Source organism: Marmota monax, unplaced genomic scaffold (genome assembly GCF_021218885.2).
Source record: "Marmota monax isolate L192 unplaced genomic scaffold, Marmota_monax_Labrador192_F-V1.1 WCK01_AAM20220418_F8-fsc00092, whole genome shotgun sequence".
In the NCBI taxonomy this organism is placed as follows: Eukaryota; Metazoa; Chordata; class Mammalia; order Rodentia; family Sciuridae; genus Marmota; species Marmota monax.
This window is the reverse complement of record NW_026692583.1, coordinates 3,758,446-3,778,969: the sequence shown is the minus strand read 5'-3', so window position 1 is coordinate 3,778,969 and position 20,524 is coordinate 3,758,446. Positions and strand designations below refer to the sequence as shown.

General features: G+C 50.8%; 1 protein-coding gene across 2 annotated transcripts in view; it reads right to left on the bottom strand.

The window, feature by feature from the left end:
* Cux2 (cut like homeobox 2) overlaps nt 1–19,640 on the bottom strand; it is a 233,752-nt gene extending 214,112 nt beyond the window's left edge. For both annotated transcript variants that reach the window (XM_058579876.1, XM_058579877.1), the window contains exon 1: nt 19,478–19,640. In XM_058579876.1, the coding sequence (XP_058435859.1) occupies nt 19,478–19,540 (63 nt within the window). In that variant the 5' untranslated portion in view covers nt 19,541–19,640. The remainder of the gene's footprint in view (nt 1–19,477) is intronic.
* Nucleotides 19,641–20,524: the final 884 nt, after the last annotated feature.

Here is a 20,524-nt window from a genome sequence, read left to right as displayed (position 1 = left end):
ACTTCCTATCATACTCACTCTCTTCACAACCTGTCACACTTAGCACTTAGTCACCACCGTCACCCTTGCTGGACAGGGCTGTCTTTTCAAAAAAGGTGGCCACCATGACATCTCTCACCATCTAGGCTCTTCTTGTAATGTGACCTTGACACTCTTCCATCAAGAAGCAGGTCTAGGCTGGGTTTGGGGCTCAGCAGTGGAGCACTTGCCTAGCATATGTGAGGCCCTGGGTTCCATCCTCAGCACCACACAAAAACAAGTAAATAAAATAAAGGTATTGTGTCCAACTACACCTAAAAAATTTTTTTTAATTAAAAAAAAAAAAAAGCAGCAGCAGCAGGTCTAGATCACCTTCTCTTGGACCCGGGACATACTCGGCTACTGCCTTGACCTGCACAGTGGAAAGACATGGGCTAGTCCCCCCCCCCCCACCAAGGCCAGGTTACTCCTGGGCTCTCCTCCATCCGCCCTGCTTGCTGGGGACCCACCCCCACACTATAAGGAGGCTCCAGGGGCTGCACACAGACACCACGGGGAGCTGAGGTTCAGCCAACAGCCAGCACTACCTGTCAGGTGAGTGAGTTGTTGAGTCACCTTTTTACACCTTTTCAGCAGAAGGCCAGGCATCTTGGAGCGGCGACAAGCTGATGCAGTTAAGCTCCATCCTTGTTCCTGCCTCGTGGCATCTGCAAGTCACAGTCATCATGCCCACAAGGACGGGGTGAGGGTGGCTTGTTGTACAGCAGGTGACTAATGCGTTCATGGAGATGCACCCTCGCACACCCTAGGACTGCCTCCTCCCCAATACTCCACTCTCCTCACAGACTGCCTCAGAGGCCCAGCAGGACAAATACTACCAGCTATGAGAACTTCTTGCCAAGAAAGCCATGACTGGCCTCCACCATGTGCCCTGGCTCTCCACAGCCCGTGAGTCCTCCTAGGGTCTGCCAAGTGGGGACGGAACAAGGGTGTGGCAAAGCGCACTAGCTGACCACGGAGGAGAAACCCCAGAGACAAACCCTTCTCTTGGACCCTGGACACACTCGGAGATGCACCATCGCACACCAGCTCAGCAGCTGGCCCAGGGCCCGAGGCTTAGATCCACCGCCTCCTGGTGAAATGGCTTGGTTTCCTGAGGCCGCAAGTCAGGAAGCAGACTCGGTCCAGTCCGGCTCAGCTGCCAGCTGGGCCAGCCCACCAAGGACATCACCCTGGGCATACAAGATGGACACTGAGGTGGTGGGTCAGCTCAAGGGCTAAGGGACTGTCCTCTGCCTTTGGTGGCCAAGCAAAAAGTAGGAGCTGGGTCTGGGGTTTCTCTCCTGCCTCTCCGGGGAGGCGGAAGACCTCATCAGCCTCACCCACCACAAGACGCCACACTGCTCTGCGCTACCCTGCTCAGAGAAAAATTTCTTTCCAGAGATGAATTTCACTAAGTAGGCCATGGGCTGTGGGACCAATCCCCTTGCTTGCGGAGGCTGCAGAGGATGTCCTCTGAGGGACAGAAAGGCTTCTAGGCTGCTGGCCTGCGGGACCAGGGTCCAGCAACCCCAGGAGGTAAAAGGCAGGAAATGGGCCTGGCTCCTGCTATGGTAACCAGCTGTGCCCTTGGCTCCCAGGATCTGCTGCTTATCCACTGCCCACTCCCAGAAATCCTGGTCCCCACCCATACTCTTGCCAGCTCTGTCCCCTACAAGCAACCTACCCTCACATAAGACCTCTAAGAGGCCAAGTTGTACATATGATAGCTTCTGGGGAGGAGAGGGAGAGCTGGACATACAGTAGCGCTTCCTACACACATGGTATCTACTTCAGGTGTGAACAGAAAAAGGCAAAAAAGCCTGTATACACAGTCTACAGTCAGATTACCTGGCTCTGCTGTGTGTCTTTGAGCAAGTCATTTAACCTCTCTGTGCCCTGGCTTCCTCCTCTAAAAACAAAGGATAGTACCAGTGCTTATACCACAGCATTATTATGGGAACAAAGTCATTTAAATGATGGTATTTATAAAGCATTAAGTTATGCCAAATACATAGTCATAGTGCTTATTAAATTAAAAATAAATTAAATTTTTTTAGATTTTCAGCTCCAAGGCATGTCAATTCTGTCCATTTTCTGGAACATTACATTAAGGCCAAAAAGGCAGAATTACCTCAACACCAGTCACAAAACTGGCCCAGCTGCTAATGCCCATGACCTCAGGGGTCATGAAGGGAACCACTCACCACTCAGGGAAGCCTGAGCTAGGTAGGAGATGTGCAAAGTGGGAAACCCACACCCTGTTCCTGGCCCAGTAGGTGCAGGCCCAGGGACATCAGCTCTCCTGCTGAGTTTTAAAACATTACCTCTAATCAGGCCTCCAGGCCTCATGGTCACCACACCACACAATGCAGCTCTGACCTGGAGTGAAGAGCTCGCTATCTGATGGAGGAGACCGACAAGGAACCGGGGGATCACTTGATGGCATGGGAAGCACCCCAGGGTCAAGGAAGGGGGTGGAGCCTGCAAAGAGCAAGGAAGCACTGCCCCAGGAAGTGGAGGCACACACATAATGGCTAGATGTGTCAGGAGTGCAGTGGTCCAAGCACAGGAGCTGAAGGGCATCAGGACAGAGAGCAGAGGCTGAAGGAAGCAGCTGGAAGACCCCTAGAAGCCAGGAAGGGCTGAATCCCAGCTCACTAGAGAAATGCTATGTGTCCGTGGGAAGCCTCTGAATGTCACTGGGTACCTGCAGGTGAACATCATGGTGCCTTCGCCAGAGCACAAGTGCAACCCTTGGACCGCCCCCAAAGAGGCCACGTGGAAAGGGTCCCAGGAAGGACAAGCATCTCTTAGTCATTCCATCCTTGCTGCACCTGAAATCTTCTCTCTTGCAGCTCTGGTAAGAGGTCCTGGGGAGCAAATATGAAAGCAGATGACCAGAAAACATCTGTGGAGCCCCTGGTATATGCCAGGCATGCCACTGAGATGATCTCATGTCTCCCACATTAAGACCCCATTTCACAGATGAGAAAACTGAGGCATGAGGGGACAGTTTCCTGGCTGTCATATGCAGCTAGAGAGAGCAGAGTTCATCTGTCTGGCAAGAGCTCACCCTGTCCCCCGCATCAAGCTACCAATCAGGGGCTTTCCCCCTAAGAGATCAAGGCTGGAGAGGCGGCAGGTGCGGTGGCCAATTCTGTAGTAGCAGCACCTGCCGGCTGGCCCCACATTACCCTGTGTCACCTCTACTGCAATGAGATCAATACTCAGGGGGCTGGGCTTAGCTTTGGGGAAATCATTAAATGCTACACAAACTAGTCAAAAAATAATTGCATAGCAAGGAGACATCAAAAGGATCTTTGCCTGGGAGCAGGAGCAAGCGTGCATGCGCACACTTAAGACACGCCACACTGCACATGTGGCAAAGACACACACACATGTGCACGCACACAGATATTCACTTGTGGATACAGACACAACCATATAAGCAAAACACACTCAGAAAAACAGACATACCTACAGAAACACTGATACAGACACGAACATGCAAAGACACAAGCACATTCCAAGATATGTGCACATGAAGATGCAGACACACAAAGTCACACTTACTCACATCCACCCTTTTATTCATTTGACTGAATTTTTGAGGCCTACATGTGCTTACCCCTCTGCTGCTCAGTTCTGGGAACAAGCTGCTCCGTGCCCTCACAGAGATTAGAGTCCACAGAGAGAAGGAGGCAGCATCAGTGACACAGAGATTTGTCTGACAGCCACTGTGATATGTGCCGCAGAGGTGGGGTCCACAGAGCACAGGGGTTGTACAAGCAAGCTCCCAAGATGGAAGAGGGGTTGATGGGGCTGGGAAGATGGGGATGGGAAGTGTCACGAGGTCAGGGAATGTGGAGGGCAGAGAGAATGTGACTTAAGAACAAGATCAAGAACAGAGGGCACAAAGGAGTTTATTATACAAATTCAAGTCTGAACCAAATTCTGATGAATATAGTGAACCCTAGCGCAACTACTAAGAAAACCTCAAAACTAGTAAAAACAATTCATTAGTAAAATTTCAATGCTACATGAGAAAATATTCACCAATGCAAAAGAAAACAGAAGAGAAGGGGGAAAAAAGACAGACATACAGAAAACAAAAAGTAAAATGCAGACTATGTCAATAGTACATTAAATGTGAATGGATTAAACAATCTACTCAAAGTGCAGAGGTTTTTTAGACTGGATAGAAAAACAAGGTCCAACTGCATGTTGTCTATAGGAGACACTTTAGATTCAAAGACACAAATAGACTGAAAAGTAAAAGACTCCAAAAAGATACATCATGTCAACATGACGACAGGAAAGAGGAAGTAGCTATGCCAATATCAGGCAAAATGAACATTAAATTTTTTTAATGTTACTAGGATGAGGGGCATTTCATAATGAAAAAAGGGTCAATCCATGAAAAAAACATAACAGTTATAAGCCTATATACACCTAATAAAAGGACATGGCATGAAAACTGGCCAAAATGAGGAGCAAAATAGTCAATTCAATAATGCACACTTCAATATCCTGCTTTCAACAGAGAATTGAACTAGCCACAAGATTAGTAATACTGTAAGCCAGAAACAGAGAGCAATGAGCAGTCTGCTGAGCCTGGGAGGTTACAATGCGGACTTTGCCTCAAAAGCAATCTGAAGCCATGAGAAATGGTACTTGGCAGGATTTTAAGTAATCTCACTAGCTGCTGTGTGTCAGCAGAGTCAGGAAGGCCAGAGGCAGTCCAGGAAGACACAATGGTAAACTGAAATCCATTGCTGGGGGCATGGGCCTAGTGCCAATGGTGGGAAAGAAGGTAAGGGGTGGGACACAGGAGGTCTGTAGGAGGGTTAAAAAAAAACAGGATTTAGTGACAAATTGTATGTGAGGGGCACAGGGGAGAGGGACAGTCTGGGCAGCTCCCAGGTTTCTGTCCTGTAGACCTGGATGGACCTAAGATGGAGACCAGGTGAGGTCAGTTATAACTGGGTCATCTTGCGCTGGAGACGTCTTTAACACAGGCATTCAAAAAATATCAACAAAGTGATTTTTTCTTAAAAAGAAGAAATGTCAAGAAAGCCGTCAAGCTGACGGGTCTGGAATCCAGAGGCAGAGAATGGAGAGTCGGGGTAGTAGCGGTCATGTGAATAGAGAGGAGGCCACATAAGGGACCAAGGGAACAGAATGAGAAAACATGGACCTTGAACATATTTAGAGGCCAGCCTAAAGGGAATGGGCCTGAGAAAACACCAAGTGGTGGCAGGAGGTAAAATGAAGAGAACACAGTCAGAGGCCTGTGGGTGCTCTGTGGGGAGAGCGGTGGGTGGAGGTGCAGAAGGAGACAGTGTGAGCAGACATTCTAGCAATGTGGCTGAGCATGGAGGAAAGAGGGTCTCTCCATCCACTTTCTTGGGAAAGGAAGCGCAAGAGTCTTCCCTTTGTACACACTCTGTGGATTGGGAGGTGATCCAATAGAACATGTGGGACCCTTCTAACAGGTTCTGAGCATCATGTGGAGGTCAGATGCTGCCATCTGTACTGCACAGGGACACTAGGGACATAGGGACACCCTCATCCAATAGCAGCCTAGAGACCAGCCATGCTCACCTCCCTGTCCACAGAGGCCCTGCCCCAAAAATCTCTCCCAAGTACCTTGATGAATTCCAATCTGCTACAGGACAGAGCCTGGTTCTTCCTGGATCTTTCCAGGGACCTAGGGAACAGTGGTTCCCATGGGATCTTCTTGGAGGCAGACCCCTCTGAGACCACCCACCCACTGAGAGCATCAATTTATCTCCAGCCCAGTTCCCTCTCCAGCAGACCTCTACCTATTTCACAGGCCTATGGGGGAGGTGGGTGGGTGGGTGGATGGGTGGGTAGACGGATGAGTGGATGGGTGGATGGGTGGATGGGTGGATGGGTGGGTGGATGGGTAGAGGGATGACAGTATGGATAGGTGCACAACGGATAGGGTTAGTCAGTAGGAATGGGAAAGTAAACAGGTGGATGAATTACTGAGTGGTTGGAGACAGATGGATGAGTGAGCAGATTTATGAATGAACAGATGAGAGAATGTTGGTGGATGACGGGTAGTGGGTGGACAGATGGTAAGGAGGTACTCACCAGCCTCTGCTAGACTTCCAGTCTATGGTGATCAAGGATTGGACAAAACTGAAGGTAAGGAAGGTTCTCTATTCTGTACTCTAGCCCACATGCCCCTGTAATTCCCCAGGCAGACATCCCATATCATCTCCACATATGGAAGTCAGGACGTGGCCTCCAGCACAAGGCACCCCATGTAGCCTGGGTCAAACACTCATACCATCTTGGTCATATCATCTTTTCATGGCCCTTCCTAACAAGTGGTACCTGGGAACACACTAGAAACCAGGCCCCCTGTGATCAGGGAGTAAAAGGTCTCTTCTCAGATCATGACCCAATCCCCCCTCAACCCCTTGTATGGGCTCTGCACATCCTTCCCCCACTGCACATCCACCATGAAAGACCTCCAAGCCACTGCACAGGAGAGCCAGCCATACCCCTCCAAGGACCTGCAGCTTCCACCCTGCTCAAGGCTCAGGTGCATCTCCATGACAAGTTTTTCAAGCTCCCAACCCAAATGCTGCTAGTCCTCTATACACTTAGAGGAGTGCTACTGCCACTTCTAAGACCCCTCTCTGAGCAGAGATCACAACATCCAGTTTGTCACAGAAGCTCCTTTCCCTAGTCTCCAATGCTCCCTCCCTCCCTCCCTTCAATGTTCCCTCCCAGGCTGAACCTAATGAGACCCAAACATAAACTGGATCTCACTTCCTCCTTGCTTCCAACCTCAATAACGTCCTATTTCCCTTAGACGCCACCTGAATCCACCCACTACTGTGGTCTTCAAGGGCTGACCCACAGGGACCCACCTTCCACTTGGGATTTGTCCCCTCCCCTCCCCTCTGAACCCCACACTCTGGCCTCCCTCCAGCACCTTGCTGTACAAGCTGAGTCCCATGTCAAGGCTACAGGCTGCTCTGTGGCCATGAATTCTTTTGCCTGAACTTTGCTAACGGACTCCTCATCATTCAAGTCTCGAAGTCAGAATGTCACCAACCCAGGGTAGCTAAACACCATGAATAACAGGTGCCCCTCCATCTAGATTTCCGCACCCTGATCACTTCTTTCTTCCATTCTTTCCATTTCTGCAATTACACATTTATTCGTTTCATTTGCCTCTCTACACCAGCACCTGGCACTGTATTGGGCACAAAGTACAATATTTGATAAGACATTTGCTATTTGCTGGATGTATGTCAAATTCAAGCAAAGACTCCAGCCATTCTGTCTGGGTTTGAGTCCTGTGTGACCTTCGGCAAGTGAATGGGCCTCCCTGGACCTCAGTTTTTTCATCTGCCAAATGCGGCAACACTGGTGCTCACCCCAAAGGGCTGTAAAGATTAACTGTGAACATGGAGTACTGACAGGGCAAGGGGTACAGAAAAGTGAGGAGGCATCCCAGCCCAGGGGCCACTTCCAGATACAACCCTGCCCTAAATCCTTGTTGTCTGAAACCATGCCATGAAAGAAAAGTTCTGCTGTGAACAGAAAGCGCTCATGATACCAGATACAAAGTCCAGAGTGAAGCTGATGTTGACCATAGGAGGTGGCAGGGGCTGGAGTCAGTGGTTAAAAAAATCTAAAAAACTTTTTTAATAAAGCCTACAAGTCTATCTCCTTCCTTCTTTATCAACGACACGATTTATTGACCGGAGAGGCCATATTGACTAAATAAATCTTGATAATGACCACGGCAGCAATCAATACCTGCTTATTATCAGCCCAGGCCGAGAATTCCATCTTGCGGAATGTGGGCTGACGACAGGGGCGCCATGAAGCTTGGGTCCAGGGGGTGCCCAGGATGAATGGGCAGGTGCCCAGGACAGCCGGGACTGCAGGGTGGGTGGTGCTCATTTTCCAGGTCAAAAACAAAATCATTATGGAGTTGTTAATAAATCTCCTCCCACCTCACGTCACTCAGGTTTTGGGGCAGGATACATTTCCATGAGCTAATAGTGGCAGATTGTTTTAGGGGCTTTTCAAAAAAAAGAAATTAAAGAATACAAGCATAGTGACTGCAGATGGGGACCTCTTATGAGAGGCATCTCTGGCACTAGTGGGGCAAGAGCAGGGATAGGGTAGCCAATAGTCCTGGGTCCTTCATTTAAGCCCAGGGGCCACTGCCTGTTGGCAATGTGACCCTGGAGCACAGGCCTCAGCCTACCCAGCTGTAAAATGGGGTAGCAGAAGCTCTCCTTTCACACGGCTGCTGGGAAAACTACGGAGATAATGTCAGGAGAGGGCTTTTTAGTCTGTCTGGCCCAGCATAAAGATGCAAGAACTACTGGTTAAAGAAACTGAGGCTCCCAGGCTTTTCTAAAAGCCCACCAAAGGCTTGCAGTGGAGAGGCCTGACCTCCAGACAGGAGCCTGTTTCTTATTTACTGAGTTAGTACTGCAGATTGAACCTGGGACACTTTACCACTGAGCTACAACCTGAGCCCTTCTTATTTTGAGATAGGATCTTTCTAAGTTGCTGAGGCTGGCCTCAAACTTGCAATCTTCCTGCCTCAGCCTCCCCATCACTAGGATGACAGGCAGGTGCCACTGTGCTCAGCTGAAGCTTCTCCATCAGGGACCAGTTCACTTGTCTGCTGGCTGCTGGCCGCTGGCTCTCAGTAGACCAGCCTGGGTAACTCTGGCGCTTGGTGACACAGACCCAGATTTAAGAGTCCTGTGCCCCTGGGGTACCCTGGGGGAATCTGCACCCAGCTGATATCCAGGCGAGTTTCCTTCATCTGATCCTAGCAGCCAGCCACAAGCCTTCAGGTTCCACCCAGATCTGGCAACCTCTGACTAACCAGAGAGGCCCCAGAGGTGAATGACAAAGAGTAACGATATCATAATAATGGTAATAATTAATAATAACAACACTAAGGGTGATAATTGCTGCTCGTGTTTGCTGGGAAATGAGGATGCTCCAACCATGTGCTAAGGACCTTTCCTCACAGTGTCCCTATGAGGTAGGGGCTGTTTACTTCTCATTTTGCAGACGAGGAGGCTTAGAAAAGTCAAGGAGATTGCCTAAGCTCTCCTGGTAAGGAAGCAGCAAGACCAGGGTCCTGTGAGGTCTGACTGCTCCGGGCCCACATTCATTTCAGGTGCTTCTCCTAAGGAGACTGAAATCCAACCAGAAAGGCCTTCTCATTTTGATGATAATAATGATGACTGTTCATAAAGATAAGAAGCAATGATTAATCACAGTCACTATTTAGGAAAGGCTTACAGCTCACCCAGCCCTAGGCTGTATCTAGTTGTTTCTCTTTATTTCTTACAACCTTGAAGAAAAGTATTTCTGTCTCCAATAATTATAAAATAGAAGCTTTAGAGGCCAGGGCCTTGGTTTGCCTGCTCTGGGCAGAACTTGGCACAGCAGGAGCAGAATAACACTTAGTAAGAGTGAGTGGGTAACCTGCCATGGCAGCCCAGCTCCATTTTAGGCAGAAACACTGAATGCCCTCAACCTAGGAGGAAGACAGACTTAAGTCCTGGACTCCCACCAGATTACAAGTGAGAGCTCCAGGGATGCTCAGCAGAGAAGCCCCTCACCCCTGGGTCATTGTCCCAAGGCCCCACCCCTTCCAGATGCCCACTGGGCTCATCGGCCGGCCTGGGAATAAGGCATTGTCCAAAACATTACCTGGTCCAAAAACATTTGAGCTGTCTGAGACCGAGGCCACCAAACCATCACTAATGGCCCGCAGCCTGCCGGCAATTAATTAATGGATGTATTAATTAGGATGAAAGCCACCTCCCAGGCTGGAATTGGGGTCACCAGTTTCAAAGCGAGACTGACAGAGCTAAAGATAAAACCTTGCTCACCGAAGGCCTGAGGCCCATGCCCTACTCCCAGGCAGGGGTGAGCAAATTTCAAGAGCCAGGGAGTGGTGAAGCAGTGGGAACTGGGAGGAGGGGACACATGTGGCTGCACCCCAAGTGCAAGGGCAGCTGGTACCACACACCCTTCCTGTGGCATTCAACCACTCCATCATGCAAATGTTTATTGAGGGAGGGAGGCAGAGAGCAAGCAAATACATTAACAGACATCATGGCATCAATTGAAACAAGGGAAGGAGTCGAAGGTCATTTTGGAAAAAAAAAAAAAAAAGAGGTATGGGACCTCCATGAAGAGGAGAAACTTAAGCAGTGGCAACAGGCTGAGGGGGAGAACTGTGGAGACATCAGGCAAAGGGTCCCAGATGGAGAGGCCAATAAGTGCCAAGGTCCTGCGGTTAGAACAGGCTTGGTGTATTTAACGAGAAGTAAAGCTGCCCAAATGGCTTGAACAAGCAGGGGGATAGTGGCAGGAGACAAGAGGGAGAAATACAGGGGGAAACTGGTGGGAAGGGGGTTCTGAACACATAGGACCTATGGGCCAAGTAGGGACAGGTCACCAGGAAAAGTGTTCCCCTCTTCAAAGTGGTCACTCCCAGCATCCCAACAGGACATGCCAGGGACCTCAACTGAGCATCTCCCAGGTTCTGGGAACAAAGGCAACAGAATCTCACTCCACTGTCAGTGGAGGGTGTGGTCCACCAAGAAGCAGACAAAAAGGGGGGATTATGTGGCAAAGAAATGTACCAGTCAAGACCGGCACCTTCCAGGGGGCATGGGGTAAAGGAGAAAGAGAGGGCAGCAGGAGGCTGGTGGCTCCTGGACTGCCACAGAGCTGGCAGGTGAGTCACAACTGTTCCAGGAGCTTCAGAATCCCTGGGTACTCAGTCCCTGGCTGGGACAGCCATAGGCTTAGTTTCCAGGCAGGGAGTGGGGGCCAGTCACACTCCCTTTAGTCAGAGATCTGCAGGGCACCCTCTCATGGCCACCGTCAGGAGATACCATTACCACACCCGTGTTCTAGATGAGAAAATCAAGCCTAAGGAAGGGAAAATGATTTGCCCAAGCACACACAGCTAGGAAGGGGAAGGACCAGGAATTGAACCTGGTAGCCCTATGCACAGTCAAGAGATGGGATGAGGGCATTTTCCAATGGATCAGGAAGTGGACAAAAACCTTGTTAAAAAAGTAAAAACTATACCCAGGCTTTTTCTGGTGTCTGACAATTTACAAAGCACCCATTAAGAGAGGGTTCACCAGGAGTCAGGTGCACAGTGTCTTATTTTACCCCCCCATCCTTACTCCCAGGTGATAGATGGCAAGAACAAGGAGGGGGTCCAATAGCCTGTTGGGCATCTGAGGCCTGCCTCTTTACTTCTTTCAGGTGCTGCACACGGAATTCTGCCCATCTGAGGGGCCTCACACATGCCACTCCCTGACCACATCTTTGAGATTTCTGCTGAGGGGTCACTTCTTCCAAGAAACCTCTCTCTGGTCCCAGACTTGGGGACCCTCTGCCATCTTTGTCTCAGAACGCATTTCCAATGTCTGATCACACACTCTCTATCCAATGACATGTGTCTACCCTTCCCACTGTCCCTGGGCTCACTGTGAGCTGCCATCTTGAGTTCCCTGAAGTATCTCCTGTATATAGTTACTAGTTATATTACTTATTATATTTGTTATTAGTCATATAATTATTAATCAAAGTAAGTTCTACCTTAAGTGGTGAATATATATTTCTGGAAACAAAGGTAACAGTAATTATTATTCACCTTAACATCCTATAACACTTCTATGTGCTGGTCCAGGTCTCAGCACTCCATATGTATTAACTCAGTCCTCACAAGGATGCTTCAGGAGATGGCTACTACCATCATCCCCATTTTACATACAAGAAAAGTGAGGCTCAGAGAGGTTAAGTTGAGTCATCCCAGATCATGCAGTTGGTAAATGGCAGAGTTGTGACCTGAACATAGGCCACCTGGCTCCAGAGTCCACATTAAACATCTTTGTAGGTGGAGAGGTACAGGGCTGACCTCTGCAGCCCACACCACACCTCCTCACAAACCTGGGCCCACAGAAGCTCCTAATGGACAACAGGCACCCAGGGAAGGTATCTCCAGCAGTGTGGCCTTTGAGTGACAGCTCCACTAAGGGAAATCTGGCCCCCACTGGGCAGCCCTGATGACCCCTGTGGTCTCCCCACCCACAGCACCCCACCCAAACAGTCGGCTGGACATGTTGATGGATCATAATGGTTCCGGGGGAGCCATTCGGCCCGTCCAGTTTGAGCGACGGCGGCTTGCAATCTTAAGCACTGTTGGGCTCCAGGCGTCTCGAGCAGACAACCAGCTCAGGCCAAAGAGGCCAAAGGATTGATTTTTTTTTCTTTCTTTCTTTCTTTTTAATGACAAATGTGTATTTGAGAACTGCTGTTTCCTTTGGCTGAACTCAAGGACAGCAAAGTGTGGGGGGCTGGGAAGGGCCCGGGCAGGGAGCCCCTGGCCTACTTTTGGAGGGTGACTAAGTTACTGGAAAAGAAGCAGAGACAGTGGACTCTGTACCCCACTAACCACCCCTCTTCATGGGACTGTCAGGGGTCTTTGGTTTTTCTGGAAACACAGGCTCTTCTGACACTAGGCACTTGGGAAAGGCAACCAGTGACCTTGACAACCAGTGACCTTGACCCTTCTTGGGATCCTTTCCACTGCCCTGAGCCTCTGCTGTGCCCTATGCTTGGAATGCCCTTCCTAGGTCTCCACATCCTTTTTCAGTGAGACCTGCGCAATGTACCAGAGTTCCTAATCTGTAAGTGACACTGGACATCTGGGTTTCTTAAGTAAAATCTCCCATGTTTTAAATGCTGACAACTTTCACAAGAATGTTTCTAAATATTGCACTAATCCAGACACATTTGCATAGCCCCAGACTCAGCTCCCTGTCTGCAACTTCTGTGGTCAGAGCTCCAAAAATATGAGACATTACAAGTAATATAGTAATAGGTTAGCATAGTAAATCCCCAAGAGAGAAGAGAAAACCTGCCTAGAAATCTCTTCGACAGCCTGAAAGGCCAGCAAGTTCCAGCAACCACTGTTTATCTGCCTTTCTCACCCCTCTCTCACACTCTAAAAATATCAGCAAGAAGAAATAAGGCACCTACAAAGCATTAACTGTGTGCCTCACACTGTGCTAGACATGTCCATATTCAAAGCATTTTAATTTTCTTGAACAATTAGAAGGTAGACACTATTACTAGTCCCATTTAACAACAAAGAAAGAAAGGCACAGAAAGATTAAGGGACTCATCCAAGGTCACACAGCTGGTAGGCAATGGAACCAGGAACTGAAGTCAGTCGCAGCCCCTTCCCATCCTGGCTGTGTGTGCTTCCCTCTTGAGGGAAAGGGTAAAGAACTAGTTTGGGAACTGAGTTTGAAAAGCAAAAACTTTAGCCATGCCATAGTCTGTATGGTGTCCATCACCTAGGCCAGTAGACCAGACTGATTACAGCAAATTACAGCCTTCGGGCCAGCTCTGGGGCCCTCTGCCCAGTTTTTGTAAATAAAGTTTTATTGGCACACAGCCATGCGCATTCATTCTTATTGGCCACGGCGGCTTTCATACTATAAGGGCTGAGAAGAGCAGCTGCAGCAGAGACATGTGGCCCACAAAGCCTGAAGTATATTATTACGTGAGTCTTTACAGAAAAAAAGCTGCCATGTGTACCTAATGGCAGGCCAACATCGCCTGTTGTGTCCAGAGACACCACACCCCAGAAGGTTCTGAAGTCAAAACTCTCAGAGAAACTGCAGGGCCCTTAGAGTCCAGTGCACATTTGCATAGTGAAGGGGGAAAGAGTTGTGGAAACTCCTTTAACCTTCTTGAGGCTCAGTGGTCTCCACTGTGGGGCTAAAACTGAAAGTAATGAAGGAGCTAGCTCCACACAGATCTCGAATCCCAGGCAGAGGGAAGTGCAAGTGCAAATGTCCTGAGGTGGGAATGTGCTCGACGTAATGAGGGACAAGAAGGACTTCCTGGCTGGAACAGTGAGTGAAGGCAGCATGACTGCAGTGGAGAGATAATGGGGCAGATCTCAAGGGATAATCAGAAGAAAGGAACTTTAAGTATGATAAGAATATATTGTCCATATTCTACAAAACACTAAAACAATTTTTGACAAGGGCTAATGGGGGCTTAGAAAGCAAGTATCTCCACCCTAGATACAACTGCTTGTCTAAAAAAGAAGTGACTTAAAAGGCCAATATCCCCCTTTCCTAACAACCATGTGGGACTGGGGAAAGTCCCATGGTGGCGCTGGGGGAAGTCTCAAGGAGACAGCACGCTTTACTGGTGCACCAAGCATGGTGCCCTTCATCGTTACCACAACCTGGTAGGCAGACAAGACATACCCGAGACTTGGATATTGGACGATTCACTCCAGAGTGCCAGAAGCCATTCAGGCTCCTGGTTCTTCTCTCCCCCTGCCAATCCCCTCCACCTTCCCTTCATCATCCATATAAGCCACTGTCACAAATAAAGAGCATCAGCTCCAGTCCTGAGGGCAAAGGAGAACAGACCCCAATCCCAAGGCCAGGATTAAAGGCAGATCAAGGCCATTCCCTTCCCACACTCCACCTATGCCAGTACTGGCCTCTGGATGAGAGGACCAGGAAGCAGCTAGAAAACAAGCCCTTAGACAGCAGCCTAGAGAACCACAGATTCTGGGCAGCCCCATCTACCATCAACCAGGTCCAAATTTAGCACCAGCTAAGGTGCTCGTGTTTGAAATCCCATCTGCCAGAAGAAAGGTTACCATGACAGAATGTCAAGTTCGAAGACAGAATTCTCTTTTTAAAAGGAGAGTTTTTTAAAAGGGGGAGGGAGAAATAGGGGAAAAAAACACAAGAAATGCAGCTCCCTCTAGTCAAAACAGCCCCGTGTTCACTGAAATAAGCTATTGAGATACTCATGTGCTTCTTCAGGGTCGTCTGTAGTTTCTCAATTTTCTCCAGTGAATTCAGGTATTAATAAAAGAAATTTCAACAACCCCAAAAGGAAAGCTGGTGTGGGATGAGACGCTGCTCAGGTTTTCCCCTTGGCCTCCCACAGGGAGCCCATCTTTGGGAAGCAGTTTCTGCCAAGTTGAAAAACCAGAATTTTGGGATGCCCAGAAAAGACTGCTGGGTACTTAAATAAAGATTTAAACCTGTTTCTAGCTCCTGCAGAAAAAGCCCACAGGGTGTGGCATGAAGAACTAGAGAGCAGGCAGATGGAATGGGTCACTCCCTGGGTGGACTTAAAATAAGTGTCCAGGAATCTGAACAACTTGTCTGTTCTTATTCCCAGAGATGCTGCGGAAGGCCCCCCTCCCATCAGTCCTTCCTCTCCCTATCTCCCCCGACCCTGGCAGCCACCAGCCTCATGGGGCTGGGCCAGGCTGGGTCCTGCCGTCTCAAGCTCCTGCTGTCTCAGACTCCTGCCCCAGCAGCAATTCTATTACTTCAAAGTTTTCAAAGTTATGATTCCGCCAACAGAGCTGATAGCTTATTTACCGCTGTCATCTATAGAAAGAGGAATTTTGACACATTGTTAAATGATAGCACATTTAGATAAGTCAAGCTGTCAGAGGCTCTAATGGATGTCTAAACTCTCTGTGGCTGATATGTAAAATTTATGCACTTCAGAATATCATAAGGTTATAATATTTTAATCACATCCATGCTCTTTTCTAAACTTTGAGCAGGGAAAAACATTCCATCAAGCACCATCTCACTTCCCTGCCTCAAGAGAGTGTGCCCTCCTGGAAGTTTCTGCAAACCCCTTGGACAGGTACAGCTTCTCTTGCTCGTCCTGTGGGTCTTGCTCCTAACTGCTGGCACCACAAGCAGAATTTACCTTTTCCTCCAAAACTTGGGCTGTGTGGTCCCAGCAGCCAAGCTCTATCCACCTCCAAAAATGCAGATGCACAGCTGGACCGCATGTCCTCATCTGGACAGGGGACCCCAAACTCTTATTAGCTTAAGGAACCCTCTCCTAAGGAGAAGGAAAAGAGGGTCTGCGAGACTGAACCCAGAGTGTCATATTTTATTTTTTTTTAAAAAGTGGCAAAGGAAAGCAGAAAAAGAAAACCATAAAGGTATGAATCCGGTTATGGCGATTATACACAGAAAAGCCATAAAAAAAATACTGCATTAGTAATGTTCACCATAAAGCAATCTTATAACCAAATGAAATATGCCCAGCATTATCTTTGGATGGAAGTTTATTTCTTCTCGTTTCCTGAGCTGTTAGAAGCAAAGGGGGAAAAAACAGAGGAAGACAAGGCGGAGGCAGTTTCAAGGGTACCAGAGCGGGCCTACGGGGCAGATCATCACCTTTACCACAAGCTCATAAGACCCTAAGGCTGTTGACTGACCGCCCTCAGATGGAAACATCCTGCTGTGCTCAGCTGCCCTAGAAGGAGGAATAACTGGACCACTTCCATATTTGAAAAATATGTGCTTCCAGAGGGCTGCATGGTGGCCTGGCTTAAGGTCACCTTTCTTGCCAAGATGGGTGGCACTAAGCATCACAGTCTGGCTTGGGGACAAGGGACCACCTTTGCTGCCTCAGCCACTTTACTTTCAGCAACCAGGCTGCAAGAAACCATCCAAGCTAAACGACCAAAAATGAAAACCACACACCTTTTCCCAGGCAGCCAGGCCCAAGATAAGTGGGCCCAAATCTCTCAGCCTGTACAGGGCCCTGGGTGGGAACCAGTCCTTCCTACCTGCATTATGAGCCAGCAGAAGTTTGGGTTATTTCCCCTATAAGAAAAAAAACAGGGAGGGAAAAATGAAAATACAAATGTGTAGGAGTCATTAGCATTATGTATCAGAGAGGATCCCAGGCAAAAGTGCTGAGGCTCATAATCCGTTTCCAACAAAAATGCCACCTGGGAGAGCACCCGGGAGCTGCACCAATGGGCAGGGGGACAACAGAACATTTCAGGATGGGGGTGGGGAGTAGGCAGATGTGCAGGCCTGAATGTTTGCATGCCACGGCTGCCACATTTATTTCTCTGTTCTCTAGAAGTGTGCAGCCTTTCAAACTCCCTGGGGGACACCCCTTCCACTTAATATCGATGTAAATGAGCTACCCCCCCTCACCAGAAGCCTTCATATTTTTTGGCAGACAGAAAACCATTGTCGTAATGAATACTCCCTCCACGTAGACCCCTGCAGGGGGAGAGGTCTTGCCACCCTGTGTCTCCATCACCTGCACAAGCCTCCCCACAACCCCCATCTCTATCCTTTCCAGTTTAAATCAGCTTTACCATCTCAGCATCTTCTAAAACCCTAACAAAGGGTTCCCAGATGCGAGGGAGTCCAGCTGAAATCAAGATTTGGGTGACCTCAATGGCTCCACAAAAGACCCCTGAGCAAAGAATGAAGAGAATGAGGTTCAAGCACCCCAGCTCAGAAATAAGCTCCCTAAGTGCCGCACCCACCCCTCAGTAGAGAGCCCCTGCCTCTCCCCCACCACAGCCCCAGTTCTCTGGATTGAAAACGAGTTATCTAATGAAAATTGTGTTAACTGACATTCTGGCCAACCGGGAGCAAATACCAGTGCTGTAAATCTCACCGCGGAAATTTTTTCCAGCCCAGAATAACAATAGGACCCTGCAAAGGGCTTTCGCCAGCCCTTCTGGTTCCTCTCCTCTTGTCTGCCACGCTCTTGTCATTCCTTATGTTACAGAACATCAATCATAAATAAAGACGCTGTCCCCCAGCCGTGCCCGGGTCTCATTTACAAACATTAGCAGGGAATGAGATTACCATTGGCCTTGGTGCCAAGCCCAATGTGGCTGCCCAACACTCTCCCTCTCTCTCCCTTCCTCTATCCATCCCTCCCCCAACCCCCAGTCTTCTAGAAAGGCCACTTTGGTATCCTTTAAACCAGCAAGCACAGCTCACAGCCCTGCCTATCTCAGCCGGCCACCAAACTGCAGCCCCAACTCGAGCAGTGAGGACCTGGAATTGCAAGGCACTCGCAGTTATTAACTGCATGCCTGAGTGCCCCGATTTTCTCTCCAGCTCAAGGCTTTGGGGGAGGAGGGGAGCCAGGAGTGGGGGGTTAGGAAGGAGGGAGACTGGGAAGCGGCCAGGAGGAGGGGGATGCTGGAGCCACTTATCAGAAGAAACTTAACGAGATCTGCAGGCGGATTTAAAAAAAAAAAAAAGTGGGTCCCTTTTTATCTCCAGACTGATGCTCTCGCGTCTTCTGCGAATGTCACGGCCAAGGCAGGACATTCTAATCACACCCCCACCCCACCCCCCGTTATCCGCACCATTCCCCCCCCCCCGTATTCTCCTGCACTGGCCACGACTTTGAGACTCCAGGGCTTGGGGGGCTTGTCAGGGACATTCTGGCCATTCCCGGAAAAGAACAGAAGCTGGAGCTGTGCCTCCAAGGTGGGGTACTGGTATGCCCCTAGCCCCTAGAGGCTCCTGGAGGGCTGGCAGAAAACACCCCCAAATCTGGGGGAGCCACACAGCCTTACAGGAAGGAGAACAGGGTTACTGGGGTTCTGGAGGGAATCGTCCTAGGAAAGGAAAGGTAAAAAGAGAGGAGGAGAAAGAAAGAAAAAAGAAGAGGCTGGAGAACGGAGAAAAGAGGGGAGCGGCGGGGAGGAGAAGCAGCAGGCAGAAAAGGGCAAGGGAATCTCCCATTTAAAAGTTCCCATGGGCCCAAGAGCCAGGAGTCACCTGCTCTGCACTGCTCCCGGCTCTGCACCGCCCGGAAGGCAGGAGCGCAAACTTGCGCACGCCTGGGCCCAACACCGCCCGTTTGTACCTAGACTTGGGAAGGGGACAGAAGCGGGGAAAGGCAAGAAGCAAAGACGAACCCCGAGAGCCCGGCCCGAGAAGAGGTCTGCAGCGCAGGCTGCCAGTCCGGTGGCGGCGGCCGTGGTCCCCGGTTGGCGGCGCGTCCGGGCTGCGCAGCCAGGAGGGCGGCGGGGCGCGAAGCCGCCTCCTCGCCAACCAGGCTGCCTCCTCCTCTCTCCTCCTCCTCCTCCTCCTCCTCCCTGCCCGCCAGCTCCCTCCCTCCCTCACCGAGCCCCAGCCGGGCGCGGACAGGCACACGGCGCGCTCCGCGGCCTCCCCCGGCGCCGCGAAGTTGGGAGGCGCGCAAAGTGCGGCGCGCTGGGGGCGGCTGGGGGTCCCGCCGGCAGCCCCCAGCCGGGGCCGCAGCACCCGCCTCGTTCGGCCGTTCGTCCGCCGGCTCGCTCTCTCGGCCGCGGGCTCACTAGCGCTTCTCCATGGTCGCGGCGGCTAATCGATGATTGAACCGAACAAAGAGCAGCGGCGAGATCAATTTCTAATACCTATCGATGGGCAGCGGGCAGCCGAGCCCTAGCGAGCCCCGGCAGCCGCCGCCCGCCGCCCCGGGGCGCCCGCCCGCCAGCCCGGGGACCTCCCCAATGCGCCCAGGGCGCGCCCGGGTTCCCCACAGCCGCGCGGCCGGCGCTGCCCGCACTAACCTGGAGTCGCCGTAGATCAAATCGCTTCCAATATTGAAACATCGATCCCACATTGGCGGCCATCTTGGGGGCTATTCGAGACGCGCACACACAAGAGTTTGGCTTTTCTCAATGGCTGCACTCAATATCCGGGCTGGACTCCCCCCAGCCCCGGGGCCGCCAGCAGCCGCCCGGGCCGCGCACCGCCGCCCCGGGCCCCTCGGGCGACCCCCGGCCTCCTGCCACCCACTGCCCCTCGGCGTCGCCGCTGCCGCCACCACCGTCGCTGGGCCCCGGAGCCGTGCGCCCCCCCCCCCGACCCCCGGAGGGCGCGGGCGGAGCGCGCCGGGCGGGGAGCTCGGTGCCCGCCCCAGGGAGGCAGCCGGGGATGGGGTGGAAGGGGAGGGGTGGGGGAGAGGCAGCCTCTCCGGGAGGCGCCGGCGCCGCCGCTGCCCTGCCTGCAGCCGGCTCCCGGCCCGCGGAGCGCTCGCTGCATCCCCCCCCCCCAAGTCCGGGGTCGGTGTGCCGCGCGATTGCACTTGACTTTGGCTTTTTGCAAACTTATCAATACTGACGTAACGTGCTGATCAATGCGAAGGGAAGTTTGGGGAGGGGGGCTGCGAAAGGGGGAACAGGCGTGCGGGGTGCCTACTCCCCCCGCACCTGCCTTCCCGCCTGCTCTCAGCATTTCATACTTAAAAAAAAAAAAGTTAATAGTTTGCAAGGCATTTTTTTCCTTTTGCAATGGGAGCACAGACAACACGTGCCTTGGGCTGCTCTTCCGCTAGCTAAGCTTAGGATCCAAGGGGTCGCAGTTTGAACTTGGGGTTAAGTAGACGCTCCAGCGGGCTGGCGGGTGGGAGCCGCCCGGGGGCGCCACTGAGTCATGGGAAATGTTACCGCCTCCTGCAAGCAGTCTTAACGCCATTATGTGGTTATTATTATTGGGGGGGGGGGGGTGTTTTCTATAGCTGGGCGAAGGGGAGAGTCAGGTCCTTTACAACAGGGATTCCTATCATTGTTATTACTTAGGGGATCTGCAGTCCAATTATAAGAGCTCCTCACAAC